Here is a 14,936-nt window from a genome sequence, read left to right as displayed (position 1 = left end):
CACGTTTTATTTAGATATAGGGTATTGCTGAGTTGCTTAGAGCCTCCTAAGTTGCTGAGGCTGGCTTTGAACTCAAAATCGTCTTGACTGAGCCTCCCCAGCTGCTGGTATTACAGGCGTGCCCCAGTGCTCCCATTTTGAATTTTCATTTTTAATTTACTAAGCCTTTTCAGGGTGCATGGGGAATACAACTTTGCAAAGAAGAAGACTAGCTAGTGGAAAATATGTGGCTGAATATAAGGGAGGGAGTAAATGGGAAGAAGCATGAGGCTCCCATCATTTACCAAGTACAGGTTAATTTGGATTAGTGGCCATTTTTTATAAAATGTTAAAAGTCCCTGGAAAGGTAGAGCAGGACTCACAGAACCTAAAAATCAACTAGTCCAAACCTTTATTCCATAGATAATGAAACAGGTCTTGCCTGAGATTTCAACGCAAGGTATCAGGGAAGTCCAGATCCAAACTCAAATCTCCTCTTAAATTCATTTGAGGAAGGAACTACACCGTCCAGCCTCTCAAAGAAGAGGTCTAGCTCGATTCAAAGATGGGATCTTTTCACATAAGACAGGCATAGTGGACTCTGTGCCTGGTGAGCATGTGAGAGAAAGCAGAAAACAGGAAAAGAGGTGGAGGACAAGTTTTGCCTCTTCATGATTGTGTCTGGCGATAGGAGAGTTTGTGTCAATGGAAGTCTTCTGTATTGGCAGAAGCCCGGTTAAAGATAATCAGAAATGGGGTTGGAAGGCTACAAACCTCAACTTCCTCTTCTCAAACCCGGTCTCCCTGCTTCAAGAAACCAACTGTACTTTAGTTTATAGCTCTTATTGACCCTTTCCCATCCCCCCTCTCCACATTTGGAAAAAGAAAATTGGAAAAGAAGTATGCAACCCAAAAGAGAGAGTTCTTTATTCTCAGGGTATTTTCAGTGGATCCTCAGTATCTGCTGTGTCCGGAAAGTGAGACAGCCATTTAGGTAACCATGGAGATAGTGCTGTCCTCGGTCTTGTTTCCTTCCTTTTCTTTGCTATTAAAATCTTTCCCTCTGATTTCAGTAATGCATCCCACCTCTGCAGGCATCTGGATTCCTCAGCTCCTCTCCCTCTTCAAAGGCATTCGTGTAGGGAGCAGAAACACATTTAGGAACACATAAAGCTGTCGATGGACCTTTATTTTATTTTTATTTCTATGTGGTACTGAGAATCGAACCCAGTGCCTCACACATGCTTGGCAAGCACTCTACCACTGAGCTATAACCCCAGCTCAGGAACACATTTTTAACACAGAAGTGTGTGTAAGCGTAAGAACGAGTGAGGTTTTTATCCAAGAGGGATCAGTCCCACCTAAGAACTCCGGAGCTTCAGCCTCTCAGCCTCGGGGCTCTGGTGCTCGGCCTCAGCCCAGACTACGAGTCCCAGAAGACCGCGCGGTGATGATGTGCTCCATCATCCTTCCCTTGCTCTCCCGGAGCGCTAAGAGAAAGGTTCCGTGAGCGGCGCACTGTGCGTTGGTTTGTTTGCAACGGCAGTGACGGAGGCTGGCAGCCCGGAGGACTGCAGGCGGGGGCGTCAGGAGGCGGATTCCGCCTCCCTGAAGCACTGGGGGGCGGGAAGGAGGGGGAGTGGATCAGCGGCCGAGGACCCGGCAGAGAAGACAGTGCGCTGAGGATATGGAGGGCGACGGGCTGCCATGGGGCAGCGAGCCGGTCTCAGGTCCTGGCCCCGGAGGCGGCGGAATGATCCGCGAGCTGTGCCGGGGCTTCGGTCGCTACCGCCGCTACCTGGGACGGCTGAGGCAGAACCTGCGCGAAACCCAGAAGTTCTTCCGCGACATCAAGAGCTCCCACAACCACAGTTGCCCCTCCTCCCCCACCGGCGGCGGTGGGGCCGAGCCTGGCCCTGCAGACGATGTCGCCGAAACCGGGCTGCAGGCCGGTAAGGAGGACAGGCCTGAGGGAAATAGCAAATTTGAAGGCGAACGCCCTGCCCCTGCCCCTATCCAACAACCCTGGGAAGAGGCGCTAAGTGGGATTTGGGCTGCGTGGCGGGGCCTCGGGGCCTGGGCCGGCGGGATCCGTGACGCGGTGGGAGGGCATCCCTGGGGGAGGGGTACCGAGGGCTCGGCCGGGGACCTGGGAGCCAGGGGCGTCCCGAGTGCAGGAGCCAGGACCCAAGGGACCCGGCTGTGCGCGGGCGGACTGGGAAGGGCTGGTGCGTGAGGAGTGTGGGTGTAAATCCGAGGAGTGGGGAAAGTTGCTTTGAGTTGGAGGGGAGCGGTTGTGGCTCGGAGTCCCAGTTTAGGGATGGAGGAGAGACAGCAGTCAAGGTGTCCCAGGGTCTGAGGAAGCCTCAGGACTACAGCGGTGGGTGGGTGTGTGTTCAAGTATATTAAATGCCTGTACATCCCTCTTGAGGCAGCTCTGTAGAGAAGGAATGTATTCTAATAGGGTTGGGTGTCACCAAAGGAAACCATATCTGATGGGTGCCAGGGAATTGCCCAGAGATGTTGCTTGTGCTTAATGGTGAAGAAGTTAGAGGTTCCTTCCCTAACTTGAGCTCTTCCCTAGTCCTGAGCTCTTGGAGAAGTAGTTACTATTGCCCTTGTTTACATGATTCTTTCTGGGATGTGCCCGATGCCCCAGAGCACTTAAAATAATGCATGGTCTTTAATCTTTCCTAACTTATTGTTTTGTTGTTGTTGTTGAACTGGAGGGTCAATTGACTTCTGTGTCTTATTAGGATATAGACTGAAAAGGAGAAGGGACTGGCATTCCACATAGATATTTCAGGGACAACATTGGTTTAATTTAGTGATTCTTAAACCACAATGCGTATTAAAATCATACCATGTCTCAGGCTTTGTCTCAGATTCTGATTAAATAATTGTGGTAAGGGATCCTAAAAATCTGATTTAACATGAAAAGACCCCGAGATTCGGATGCAGGTGTCTGCTAACACTATCAGAAACACGAGTTTAGATGCCGATAGCAAATTTGAACAACTATTATGTTGAGAACTTGCATGAACTGCTTTGAAGTTGTGTGTTAGATCTTATTTTCCCAAAAGTGTGTGTTTAATATCTTGAATTTGAAATTCCAGAATTGGTAATAAAAATGAGCTCCTATCAGTTGCATTGTGCACACACACAACTGTAATCCCAGCAACTGGAGAGGCTGAGGCAGGAGTACTGCAAGTTCAATGACAGCTTCTGCATTTTAGCCAGGCTCTCAGCAATTTAAGGACACCCTGCCTCAAAATTAAAAGGGCTGGGGATGTAGCTCAGTGTGTAAAAGTACCCCTGGATTCAATCTCCAGTGGAAGGGGAGAGCTTGTAACATTCTGATAGTATCCTAAATTATACCATTTCATTTAGTTGGCCTGGATATCAATTATTAAAAGCTCTTATTTATCTTAGGGGATAAGTGGGATTAGGATGATAACTAGCTTTTCTGAAGTTGGGTTTTTGACATCTTATGTCCGGGGATTTGCTGTTCTAGAAATGAACTTGCAGATGGAACTGTTTTCTTTGAGGGTATCAGAAAACAGCTGATAAAATAACTAATGGTTTCGGAGAGGATCCCGGGAATGTGTACTTTCACCTTCTCTCTTAGCAGTGTTTTCCAGCATCTTTCATGCTCAGAAGCTTTTCTCAAAGTTTATCTTAGAAAGCTCTCTATTGCTGTTTTATTTTAGTTTAGTTAATAAGTATTTAAAATTTCTTTTAAATTATTATTATTATTATTGTTGTTGTTATTATTATTATTGTTTAGTGCTGGGGCTCAAACCCAGGACCTCTGGCAAGCAAATGCTCTACCATTGAGCTACACCCCCAGCCAGGCTGTTTTATTTTATTTTACTTAATTTTACTTTTATCCCATTTTACCATTGAACCCAGCGCCTTGCACATAATAGGCAAGTACTTCTGATGTACATTCCCAGTCCTTTTTATTTTATTTTGAGACCCGATCTCACTAAATTGCCCAGGTTGACCTTGAATTTGAAATTCTCCTGGTTCAACCTCAAGATTACAGGTGTGCACCACCTCACTCAGCTCTTGCTGTCTTACGTTACACAACTATTTTAGAATTATTCCTAAGAAAATCAGAGAATAGAGTCACCTTAGGGAGATGGACGTTTTCAAGGCATCTTTGTTGGCTCTTGTTTTTATTTTTTAAAAGTCAACTTAAGCAATACAATTACACCTTTGTATTTTGCCTCATTGACTTTTCTAGTTGACTGCATCATGAACTAATTTTGCGTATTTAGCTGTCTTCATCCTCTGGAATCTGTCCATCCTAAATAAAAACTGAGAGGGGCCAGAAGACAAGACTGGGGGCAGTTTGATTTGTTCCATGAGACACTTCCCTTCCTGTCGGTGTGGAGGGTCTTGTTTTGGGGAAGTAGAAAACACCAGGGAAAATTAGATGATACTTGCTATGTGTATTTAGGGGTGCCATTTTATCAGCTATTTAGGTAATTATGTTAGGAAATAGAAACTGCTCTGTAAAAGACAACTAGCTCTTGTTCTCTCTTTTTACAGGCTATCTGTGTAAGGTCAATGTCATTCAGAGACTGTCTCAACATTCTTTTGTGAATGCTGGTTTCTGATTAATAGGAACCTGGAATGTTAAGGAAAGGAACACTCAATTCTTAAGAAACTTCAAAAAAGTTTTAATCATTTCAGAATGGCAGTGACCTTCTGGGCTTGAGGCAGTATGGTATTTAAGCAGTTGAAAATTAGGGACAAACTATAAATTTGAAATTGTTGGACTATAAGGATGGTAACAATAGAAAAAACTTTTGTTTCTTTATATACTATTTATAGTGCCATATAATACCAAGAAGTTTTGTTATTTCACTTTCAACCACAAAGGATTGGGAAGAACCTCAAAATAATACTTCCCTTTTTTTTTCCCCCCTGGTACTGGGGTTAAACCTAGAGACCACACATACTACATCCCCAACCGTTTTTAGTTATAGGTGGACACAATATCTTTATTTTACTTTTATGTGGTGCTGAGGATCGAACCCAGTGCCTCATGCATACTAGGCAAGCACTCTACCTCTGAGCCACAACCCCAGCTCCCTAACCATTTTTATTTTTTATTTGAGACAGAGTCTCACAAAGTTGCCCAGGCTGGCCTCAAACTTGGCATTCTCCTGCCCCAGCCTCCTGGATAGCTGGATTTATAGGCATGCACCACCATGCCTGGTTTATTTCCCTCTTAATTTTGATAGTTGATGATGTCGAGAATATATAATATGTTATATTTCAGAAGTTAAAAATTTAGAAGTTTAAGAGTTAAAAAGTAGGTGGAATAGGACTCCAAAATGATTTTTTTTTAAAGAGTAGCTTGGTTTGTATAAAAAAAAAATGGAATTGTAAGTGAAGTTTCCTTTATTTAGTTCTGCTGCCCAAATGGGCCTTTTTTCCCATTTTACTATGGGAGATGAGACTCCCCTTATATCTTGATTTTTCATCAGAGGGTTCAGAAGTAATGAGATAAAGACTGAGCACTTCTGGAGAAAGGCAGGATAGAATATTACAAAACAAAAGAGGGAAAAGTGTTTTTCTTGTTTTATGATCCAGTTAGAGTTCCTGGTTTTGCAGTTTGTCATAAACCTCTCAATTTTAAGAAACTGGAGTGACTCAATTCATTCCAAAGGAATTCTATTCTTTGTGTTGCCTTCCTTCCATCCTGGTTCCACTCCCTACTAACTGAATGACAAACCACAACTGTGTTGTCCCATAGTCTTCATCTGGAGAAGGGAATTTGAATCCTACTTACCTGTAGGATTGTCAGGAGTTAATATATGCACAGGTTTAGAACAGGTGCCATGTAAATATTAGCTATTATTCAATAGAAATTTGAGTTCCTGGGATGTACTAGTCTGTGGGATATATGTGGGTAAAGCATAAAAGATGTCGGTTTTGGCTTTGGGCTAGTGGAGATTGGTCTTTTTCTTCTATGCTTTTCTCCTAAGAAAGAAAAATAATTATAATTATCCTCACTATAAAATACTTATTTGTTTATGTTGGATGATACATAAAAGAACAAGGTAGACCTGAACTTGGTCCTCTACAAAGGTGTAATCTAATCCAAACTTTATTCACCTGCAACACATAAAGCATGGGAGGTGGTGGGAACCATAATAGGAAGGTGTAAGATTATAGGAATTTTTCTTTTTGGTACTAGAGATTGATCCCAGGGGTGCTTTACGACTGATCTACATCCCCAGACTTTTTTTATTTTGAGGCAGGATCTTGCTAAGTTGCTGAGGGTCTTGCTCAGATGCCCAGGCTGGCCACCAACTTGGCTATCTTCTTGCCTCAGCCTCCTGAGTTGCTGGGGTTACAGGTTTACACCACTGTGTCAGTACCAGATTATAGGCATTTTATGTGAATTATAATTCTTAGGTTTTTATAACTCTTTTTGCCTTTGGTTAGCTGATAGCTATGTTTCCCCAATATTCTTCATTCCCTTTTTGGCATGTCTAGTATGAACTTGTTGCCAGAATTTTAAAGAAGGAAAAAAGCATTAATGCACTTATTTAAAACAGACATTATCTTAGAAAGTTGTATGGATGATAAAGTTTAAGTGGCAGAGCGACACTTGGGGGAGATACAAAATACTGGGAGAAAGGAGTTTCTTTGCAACCTGGTTTTGTATACCTGCCATCTTTATGGGGCTGAGGGTTGGGGAGAACAGGTTGTGGGGCAAAACACAGACGAGATGGAATTACTGTGTATTCTAGTAGTTTGTGATGTTTAGAAGAGCTGCCTATGAATTATAAGCTCTAGTAGAGATGGTCTTGTAGTTGTAGTTATTTATTTATTTTTATTACCTTAGATTAACAAAACCCCATCTTTTCAAGTATATATGAAACTTTCTCTTTCTCAATTTTCTACCCATGTGGAAGCAGTATACAGTGGTTAAAAGAAAGCATGAACATTTAATCAGACCTGAGTCCAAATTTAAATTTTCTCTGTGTGTGTGTGTATGTATGTACACACGTAAGTATTGGTACTGGGGCATTTTACCACTAAGCTACATCCTAATCCTATTTATTTATTTATTTATTTTACTTTGAGATAGGGTCTTGCCTAGTTGCTGAGGATCTTGCTAAGTTGCTGAGGCAGGCCTTGAACTTGTGATCCTCTTTCTTCAGCCTCCCCAGTAGTAGGGTTTATAGGCATGCACCATCACAAAACTGTGTGACTTTGGCAAGTTACTTAGCCTACTTGAGTCTTTTCTGTATAAAGGAGTGATACACAATGCCACATTCTATTTATATGAAATGTCCAAAATAGGCACATTTATGGAGACAGAAAGTAGATTAGAGGTTGCCAGGCATTGTGGGGAGAGGCAAATGAGGAGTGACTGCTGGTGGGTTTGAGGTTTCTTTTAAGGTGTTGAAAATGCTCTGGAATTCAATAGTAGTGATGGTTGTACAACTTTGTGAACATACTAAAACCACTGAATTTTACACTTAAAAAGGCATGGTATTGGAGCTGGGGTTGTGGCTCAGTGGTACAACGCTTGCCTCACACGTGTGAGGTACTGGCTTCAATTCTCAGTACCACATATAGATAAATGAATAAAATAAAGGTCTATCAACATCTAAAAAAAACTTTTTTTTTTTAAAGGCATAGTGTTGCACATCTATAAGCACTGTGATAATCCCAAAGACTCAGGAGGGAGGCTGAGGTACAAGGATCACACATTTGAGGCCAGCTTGGTCAATTTAGCAAGACTGTCTCTAAATAAAAACAAAAAGGGCTTGGGGATGTAGTTCCGTAGTAAATTGCCCTTGGCTTCCATCTGCCAAAAAAAAAAAAAAAAAAAAAAAAAGAAGTGGGAGTGGGGAGGAGGCTAATTATATCTTAATAAATAAGATGGGAGTGGTAATGCCAACTTTCCAAAATTGTGACATTTGGTGATAATGATATTAAAACTCAGGTGTATACTTAGTGCTAAATCTCTGTGTTTGTGTTTGTGTATAGTTAGTGAACACTGGATTAGGAAGCTGGCAAATGGGGTTGGGGAAAGAAAATGAGGGCAAAAAGATGGAATATGGGACAGAACAATTTTGAGTGGGAGCCAGATTTAGGCCCAGGTCTCCAGGCTCCCAGTCCAATTCTGCTTCTGTGACTCCTTGTTCTTTTTTGACCTGGCTGGCCATGGGAATACAAAGTGCACTCTGCAGTAGAGAGAATTTGTTACAAATGAGTCATAACCGAGGCTCCATAGCTTGTCATGGAACCATGATTTACTTCAGTGGGAGACTGTTTGATTCAGTGACTATAGTGTGATGTAGCCTACTCAGGCCCCTTATTCCAGTTTCTCCTCCCTGACTTTCAGGGCACCAGGTCTCCTTTTGCTGATTAGGAACCTGAGAGGAAATGGCTTTCTCAAGCACAATGGTGCTTCGCACCCTTTCCCTTTTTAGCCTTTTCTCTTCCTAATCTTTCTTTCCTGGAAAAATCTGTTTCCCATAGCTCAGGGCAAGCCTGCTTTTAAAAAGGGTTGTAAAATTCTGCCTGCTCTTAAAAAGAAAAAACATTATTGCCTTTAACTTATTATCAACTGCAATGTATTCAAGTTATTACTTCAGGGCTGGGGCTGGAGCTCAGTGGTAGAGCACTTGCCTATCACCTGTGAGATACTGGGTTTGATCCTCAGCATCACATAAAAATAAATAAATAAAATATAGGTATTGTGGTATTGTCCATCTACAACCAATAAATAAATAAATAAATAAATAAGTCATTACTTCAATATGGCTTGTGCTTCAGCCATGCAAGTGTTTTTAAAGGCAGCATAGAATTAGATGGGCCAGTGGTTTGTAATCCCAGCAACGTGAAAGGCTGAGGCAGGTGGACCACAAGTTTGAGGTTAACCTTGGCAATTTAGGGAGACCCTCAGCAACTTAGTGAGACCCCATCTTATAAAATAAAAGAGGACTGAGAATGTAACTTAGTGGTGAGGTGCCCCCCCTTCACCTGAGTCATAAATAAATAAATAAATAGGGCTGGGGTAAGGTGGTGAAGTGCTGCAAGGTTCAATCCCCAGTACCCCCTTCCACCCAAAAAATCCCCCACAGATTTTGATAAAAATCCAGTGTTAAAGTTTGTTTTGGTCTGTCCACTTTCTCCTTTGCTTTCTTCCTTTCTCTGTTCTCTGTTTCACTAGATTGAGAGAACAAAGGATCTTTCTGTGGTTAAGTACACTTAAAAAAAATCCTAAAAATAAAACTTCAAAGAATATTATTGAAATAAAGATAAATATGAATTTCACATTATATCTGTCTAATTCTTATAGGCTCTTGTTTTTATTTATTTATTTGTTTGTTTGTTTCTTTGTTTTGTATGATAGCTGTGAGTGTATTTGTTTTATCCTGCTGACTAGATTGTAAATCTTTAAGAATAAAGACTGTTTTATTTTTCTTTGTATTCCCTGCAATGCCTACCATGAGCAAATAAATATATATTAAATTATTTCCATGGCTGGTAGATGTTGGAATGATGTTTTGAAATTAAGTGCAATTTTGGGGCTGAGGTTGTGGCTCAGTGGTAGAGTGCTCACCTAGCACATGTGAGGCACTGGGTTCAAACCTCAGCACCACATAAAAATGAAATAAATATGTTGTGCCCACCTACAACTAAAAAATAAATATTAAAAAAAAGAAATTAAGTGCAATTTAATTCCCACTTCAGAAGGTGGTGGTGGTTGTTGTTGTTATTATTTTACCAGAGAAGATATGGATTTTTGTAGACTCACCCACATTTTACTTCTTGGGCCCATAAAAAAAGAACAATAATATACATTTGATAGATGATGAGTAGTCTGGCATTACTTCTTTTTGGAGACCAAGTCTCTCGATGTTGGCTACGCTGGCCTGGAACTCCTGGGCTGAAGTGATCCTTGTGCATCAGCCTCTTGAGTATTGTAGGTACACCTATAGGGACTGTAGGTACACCCCATGTGCCTGGCTAGGCTGGAGTTACATTCTATGCTGGTATCCCAAATAATGTTTTTCATGTCCCAGAGGATGAATTAGTTGCATACAATACCAATAGACCAGAGTTTCACTCTGATATGGTAAGCAAATTCTTTAAAAAAAAAAATTCTAAAAATATTAAAAATTTTTTTGTTGTTGTTGTAGATGGACAAATACCTTTACTTCATTTTTATGTGGTGCTGAGGATTGAGCCCAGTGCCTCACACGTGTAAGGCAAGCACTCTACCATTGAGCCATAACCCCAGGCCCTGGGAAGTGAATTCTTAATTTTTTTCCTCAAAAAATTATTATTTTATTTTCTGATTCTGTACTGGCACATGACAGTAGTGAACCACTCTGTCCAACTAACAGATTATTAATTCCAAAGCAATGTTATGAAAGAAGGATTGATGTTTCATTGCATACCCTCTAGGGAGTTGTCTACAAATTAGTTATCTACTTAACCAATAGCTTCTTTGATGGGGTAGGGCACATGGGAATTTGTAAGATTAAATGGCACTGTTAAGAATAGAAGTTGAGTGCTGGGGTGTAGCTCAGAGATAGTGCACTTGTTTGGCATATACGAGGCCCAGAGCACTACATCTCCAGCACTGCAAGGAAAAAAAGTAAGAGTTGAGACGTTCTGCTGACTATCTGACCAAGTACAAGAAAATTAACCTTCTTCTTTCTTTGTTAGAGTATTGATAATTGTTGTGTTTACAGGTTTCAAATGCAGGATGCATTCATAAGGATTACTGTTAGAGTTTCTTTCCATCTCCATATCTTTCTTAGAGATTACTTACAGAGAAACCAGTAGTGAGAGTGTAAGGTGTGTAGGTAGATGTGCTTTTCTCCCTAACAGTTCTAAGACCTAAAGTCAATTTGCTCCTTCTTGTAGAAAAATAGTCAGCCTCTAGGAATGATAGTTTTTTGCTTCCTACGTGGTCCAGGGAATCTGAGTGGTGTCATTTATAATGAGTATAGGGAGTGAGTCCATGTGGAATATGCAGTTTTTCTTTATTATTTCTTAGAGGTCTATCTGAAGTTTCCTGTGAGGATGTCCAGTCTCAGGCCATTTCTAGGTTGGCAGATTGATTCAGCTCTTTGCCAAATGAGGAGTTAGTGATGTTGGGGTCTTGGGATTTGGCACCTGAGCAGAGAAAATATATATATAAAAAATAATGGTATATTTATATATATATATATAAAATAGTGGTAGAGATCTGTGTTTCCTTGCTTTCTCTGTATCACTGAGAAAGCCTCCTTATGTATAATGTTCCTCCAAAGTTCAATCCAAAACTGTGAAGAAAGGTTGGTCAGAGCCTGAGGACCCATCTATCCCTTATGGACTCCAGATGAAATGCCCATCACAGGCAGTGTGAAAGGTTTGGATATGATCCCCTGCTGTGTGTCGTGTGGCTGTGGGAACCTTTTTACCCCTACTCTCTTTAGGGTTGGTTTTATTATGCTGTGCTTCCGTTCCCTGGGGTGCTGTTCTCTGGGCAGGAAGATGAGAAGTAGGACTGGAGAATTGTTTTACTTTTCAGTTGTCTAAATGATGTATCAGAATCGCCCGAAGAATGACTTCTTGGTTGTATATTCATAAAAGACTTTGATTTTTTAAAAAAATGCACATTTCTTTTTAAAAACTGCTTTTATTTGTATTCTTTTACTTGGATGTAAAAAGTGTCTAATTTTAGCTTCATCAGATTAAGAGCTTTAATGCCTTACTTATGCCAGACAGATTTCGGTTTGGTGTTCTTTTACCCTTTGTAGTCCATATAATGGGGACAGAATTTCCCAGGATTTCTTTGTTTTTAATAAAACCACTTTGCAAGGACCAAAGCCTTGTCATAAATGCAGCTAGGTTTACAGAACTAGTTTTGATAAAAATTCTCTCTAGATTAGAGGGACAGCAATTGAACTAGTAGCGTGAAGCTTAGCTTTTAGAAATATTCCAAAAAATGTACTCTAGCCTTAGTTTTTAATCTTGTGGTGATACATAAATGCGAGAAGAAGTTGGGGGAAAATAGCTTGTTAGAAGAAAAGTCATTCTTATTTTTTGGCATACAAGAATTCTAGTTAAAGCTATTTCAGTTTCTCCTGATTGAAAACTGTCTTGCTCTGCTGGTGATTGTCCTGTGAAGAGAAATGGAGAAGTTCTGCTGTTCCCACTTCAGAAATGGTTTTTAGCATAGAAGAAAAGTAGTTAAGAGTATGCTAAGGAAGAGTCCTACACTCCTGAAGAGGTGGCAATATGTTCTCTAACCCTGAGTAAACAGAAGAGGCCACTCCTGGCATTGCAAGGTCAGGCTTCTCTGGTGGCTTCTTAACAGATGAGCTTAATGGTTAGTGGTTACCTTCATCAGAGTGTCCTGTGCATGGTGTCGGTCTAGGCTGCTTAGCCTTGTGAATCTGGGTTCTAAGTCTGACCCTGAACTACTTGAATTAGTGCCCTGAACTCCCCAGTCCGAATGGGCAGCCATAAACCATCACAGGAAGACTGAAGACATGAAAGTATTATGCAGGGCAAAAGTGGGAACAATGAAGAAACTGTTATTGTTCACATCCTGTTATTACTGAGTAGGATGGATTTTTCCCTGCTGTTTTTCCTTTCAGGTAAAATTCTGTTTCTTGATCACTTTCTTCTGAGATCTAGAGCTGCATATGCCTTGCTAGGGTTTCTTTTTATCATTAAAAATAATTTTTAAGAAATTTCAAACACGCATAAATGTTAACAGAAAAATATTAAGAACTCTCATACCTACTTCCCGCAGATTTCCCAGTTGTTAACATTTTAACACATTTGATGTATAACCAGCTCACCCCACCTTCTGGTATATTATGTCTTGTCTTTTTCAGAACCTTTGAGAACAAGATGCAAATAGGTTGTTTCATCTGTAAACATTCAAACATTCTCCCGAACAAGGACATGCTTGTACATGTCAGTGTACAGCTCTCCAAATCAGGAAATTAACATGGATTCTATATTACCAACCAGTCCTCAGATCCCATTCAAGTTTTGCTAACTGTCCCAACAATGATTTTTTTTTTTTCTTTTTGATCTAGAATCCTGTCCAGGAGCACATGTTATTATGTCTCTTCAGATTCCCTTAATCCGAAACAGTTCCTTGGCCTTTTCCTGTCATTCATGTCTTCTGCAAATTTGTAAAGTAGGCCTTACATTCTGTAGTAGGCCCCTTCACCTGGATCTATATGTTGTTTCCTCACTATTAGACTTAGGTCATGGGCGTTTTTTGTTGTTGTTGTTGTTGTTATGTTTTTTTTTTTTTTTTTTTTTACAATACCTTTATTCTATTCCATTCATTTTATGTGGTGCTGATGACCGAACCCAGGGCCCCACACCTACTAGGTGAGCACTCTACCTCTCAGCCACAATCCCAGGCCCAGGTCATGGGGCCCTTAAGAGGACAGAGAGATGCTGTGATGCACCCACCTCACAGAGTGCAACCTATTTGCATCTCCCTCCTTGGAGATGTTAAGCTTGAAATTCTCCATTTCCCCCTTTGCATTTCATTAGTCCTTTGTGGGGAAGTGTCTGAGATTTCACTGATATTCATCCTATTTCCCCACAAACCTCCTTCCACTAGACCTAGAATCCACTGACACTCCCACCTGTCTCCATGTTCCTTCTGTGTCTATTAGTTGGCATTCTGCTGGAGAAGACCTTTCCTTTTCACTTCTTTATTTATGTCAATGGGGGACGTGTGAATTTTTTTCAATGGGTTATAACTCTGTCATTTTTAATTTTTATGCATAAATTATCCCCAATTTGGTCATTTAAATCCTCCTTCAGGTTGCTCCCAACGTTTTTTAATCTCCTAGAAGTACTCTACCACTGAGCTACATACCCAGTCCTTTTTATTTTCAGACAGGGTCTCACTAAGTTTTAGAGGCTGGCCTTGAGTTTGCTATTCTCCTACCTCAGCCTCCTAAGTCACTGGGATTACAGGCTCCATTGTCCTTCCCTTTGTACTGGGGATTGAACCTATTATGGGCAATCTACCACTAAAGCCAATTCACCAGCCCTTTTTATTTTAAGCTAGGGTCTAGCTAAGTTGCCCAGGCTATCCTTGAATTTACTATCCTCCTGCCTCAGCTTCCCAAGTAGGTGGGATTATAGGCATGCACACTATACCTGGCTCCAGTATCCTTTTGACATATTACCACTTTTGAATCATTCTTTGGTTATAAGCTGTTAAACACTTCTTTCTAAATTATAGAATCTAAGCTTTCTGTGAAGCCTGTACTTGATGTCTTTTGGGGAACCACTTCCATCTCTATATCCCATAAATTACAGCCTCATCTTCCAGCCACATTTTTGTTCCCCCTGTAGCATGAGCAGCTTCAGGAGCAGTTTCACCCAGAAAGGAACTTGTCAGCAGGATGCTGAGTGCCTTCTTCTCGTCTCATGTGTCTCCTGCCATTGTAAACTCCCCTTTTTCCTGGTAACAGGACAATCTGCTTAAAATCTGTTGGATCTGGTCACAGTGGCATACTCCTGGAATCCCAGTGGCTTGAGAGGCTGAGACAGGAGGATTATAAGTCCAAAACCAGTCTCATAAACTTAGTGAGGCCCTAAGCAACTTGGTGACACCATGTCTCTAAGGAAAATTTTAAAATGGGATGGAGATGTGGCTCAGTGGTTAAGTGCCCCTGGCTTCAATCCCTGGTACCAAAAAAAAAAAAAAAAAAAAAATCTGTTGGTAATCTGCCAAACAGTGGTGCATGCCTGTAATCCCAGTGACTCAGGAAGCTGAGGCAGGAGGATCCCAAGTTCAAGACTAGTCTCAGCAACTTAAATAACTAAATAAGTGAGGCCCTAAATAACTTAGTGAGACCCTGTCTAAAAATAAAAAGAGCTAGGCATGTAGCTCAGTGGCAAATTGTCCCTGGGTTCAATTCTCCATACCAAAA

The 14,936-nt window shown here is 41.0% G+C and overlaps 1 protein-coding gene across 2 annotated transcripts in view; it reads left to right on the top strand.

The window, feature by feature from the left end:
• Positions 1 to 1,475: 1,475 nt before the first annotated feature.
• Positions 1,476 to 14,936, top strand: part of Dstyk (dual serine/threonine and tyrosine protein kinase) — a 52,125-nt gene continuing 38,664 nt past the window's right edge. For both annotated transcript variants that reach the window (XM_040277857.2, XM_005329509.4), the window contains exon 1: positions 1,476 to 1,931. In XM_040277857.2, the coding sequence (XP_040133791.1) occupies positions 1,667 to 1,931 (265 nt within the window). In that variant the 5' untranslated portion in view covers positions 1,476 to 1,666. The remainder of the gene's footprint in view (positions 1,932 to 14,936) is intronic.

The sequence above is a fragment of the Ictidomys tridecemlineatus genome, chromosome 10 (assembly GCF_052094955.1).
Source record: "Ictidomys tridecemlineatus isolate mIctTri1 chromosome 10, mIctTri1.hap1, whole genome shotgun sequence".
Lineage (NCBI taxonomy): Eukaryota > Metazoa > Chordata > Mammalia > Rodentia > Sciuridae > Ictidomys > Ictidomys tridecemlineatus.
The sequence above is the reverse complement of the archived record's forward strand: the minus strand, read 5'-3'. Positions and strand labels throughout refer to the sequence as shown.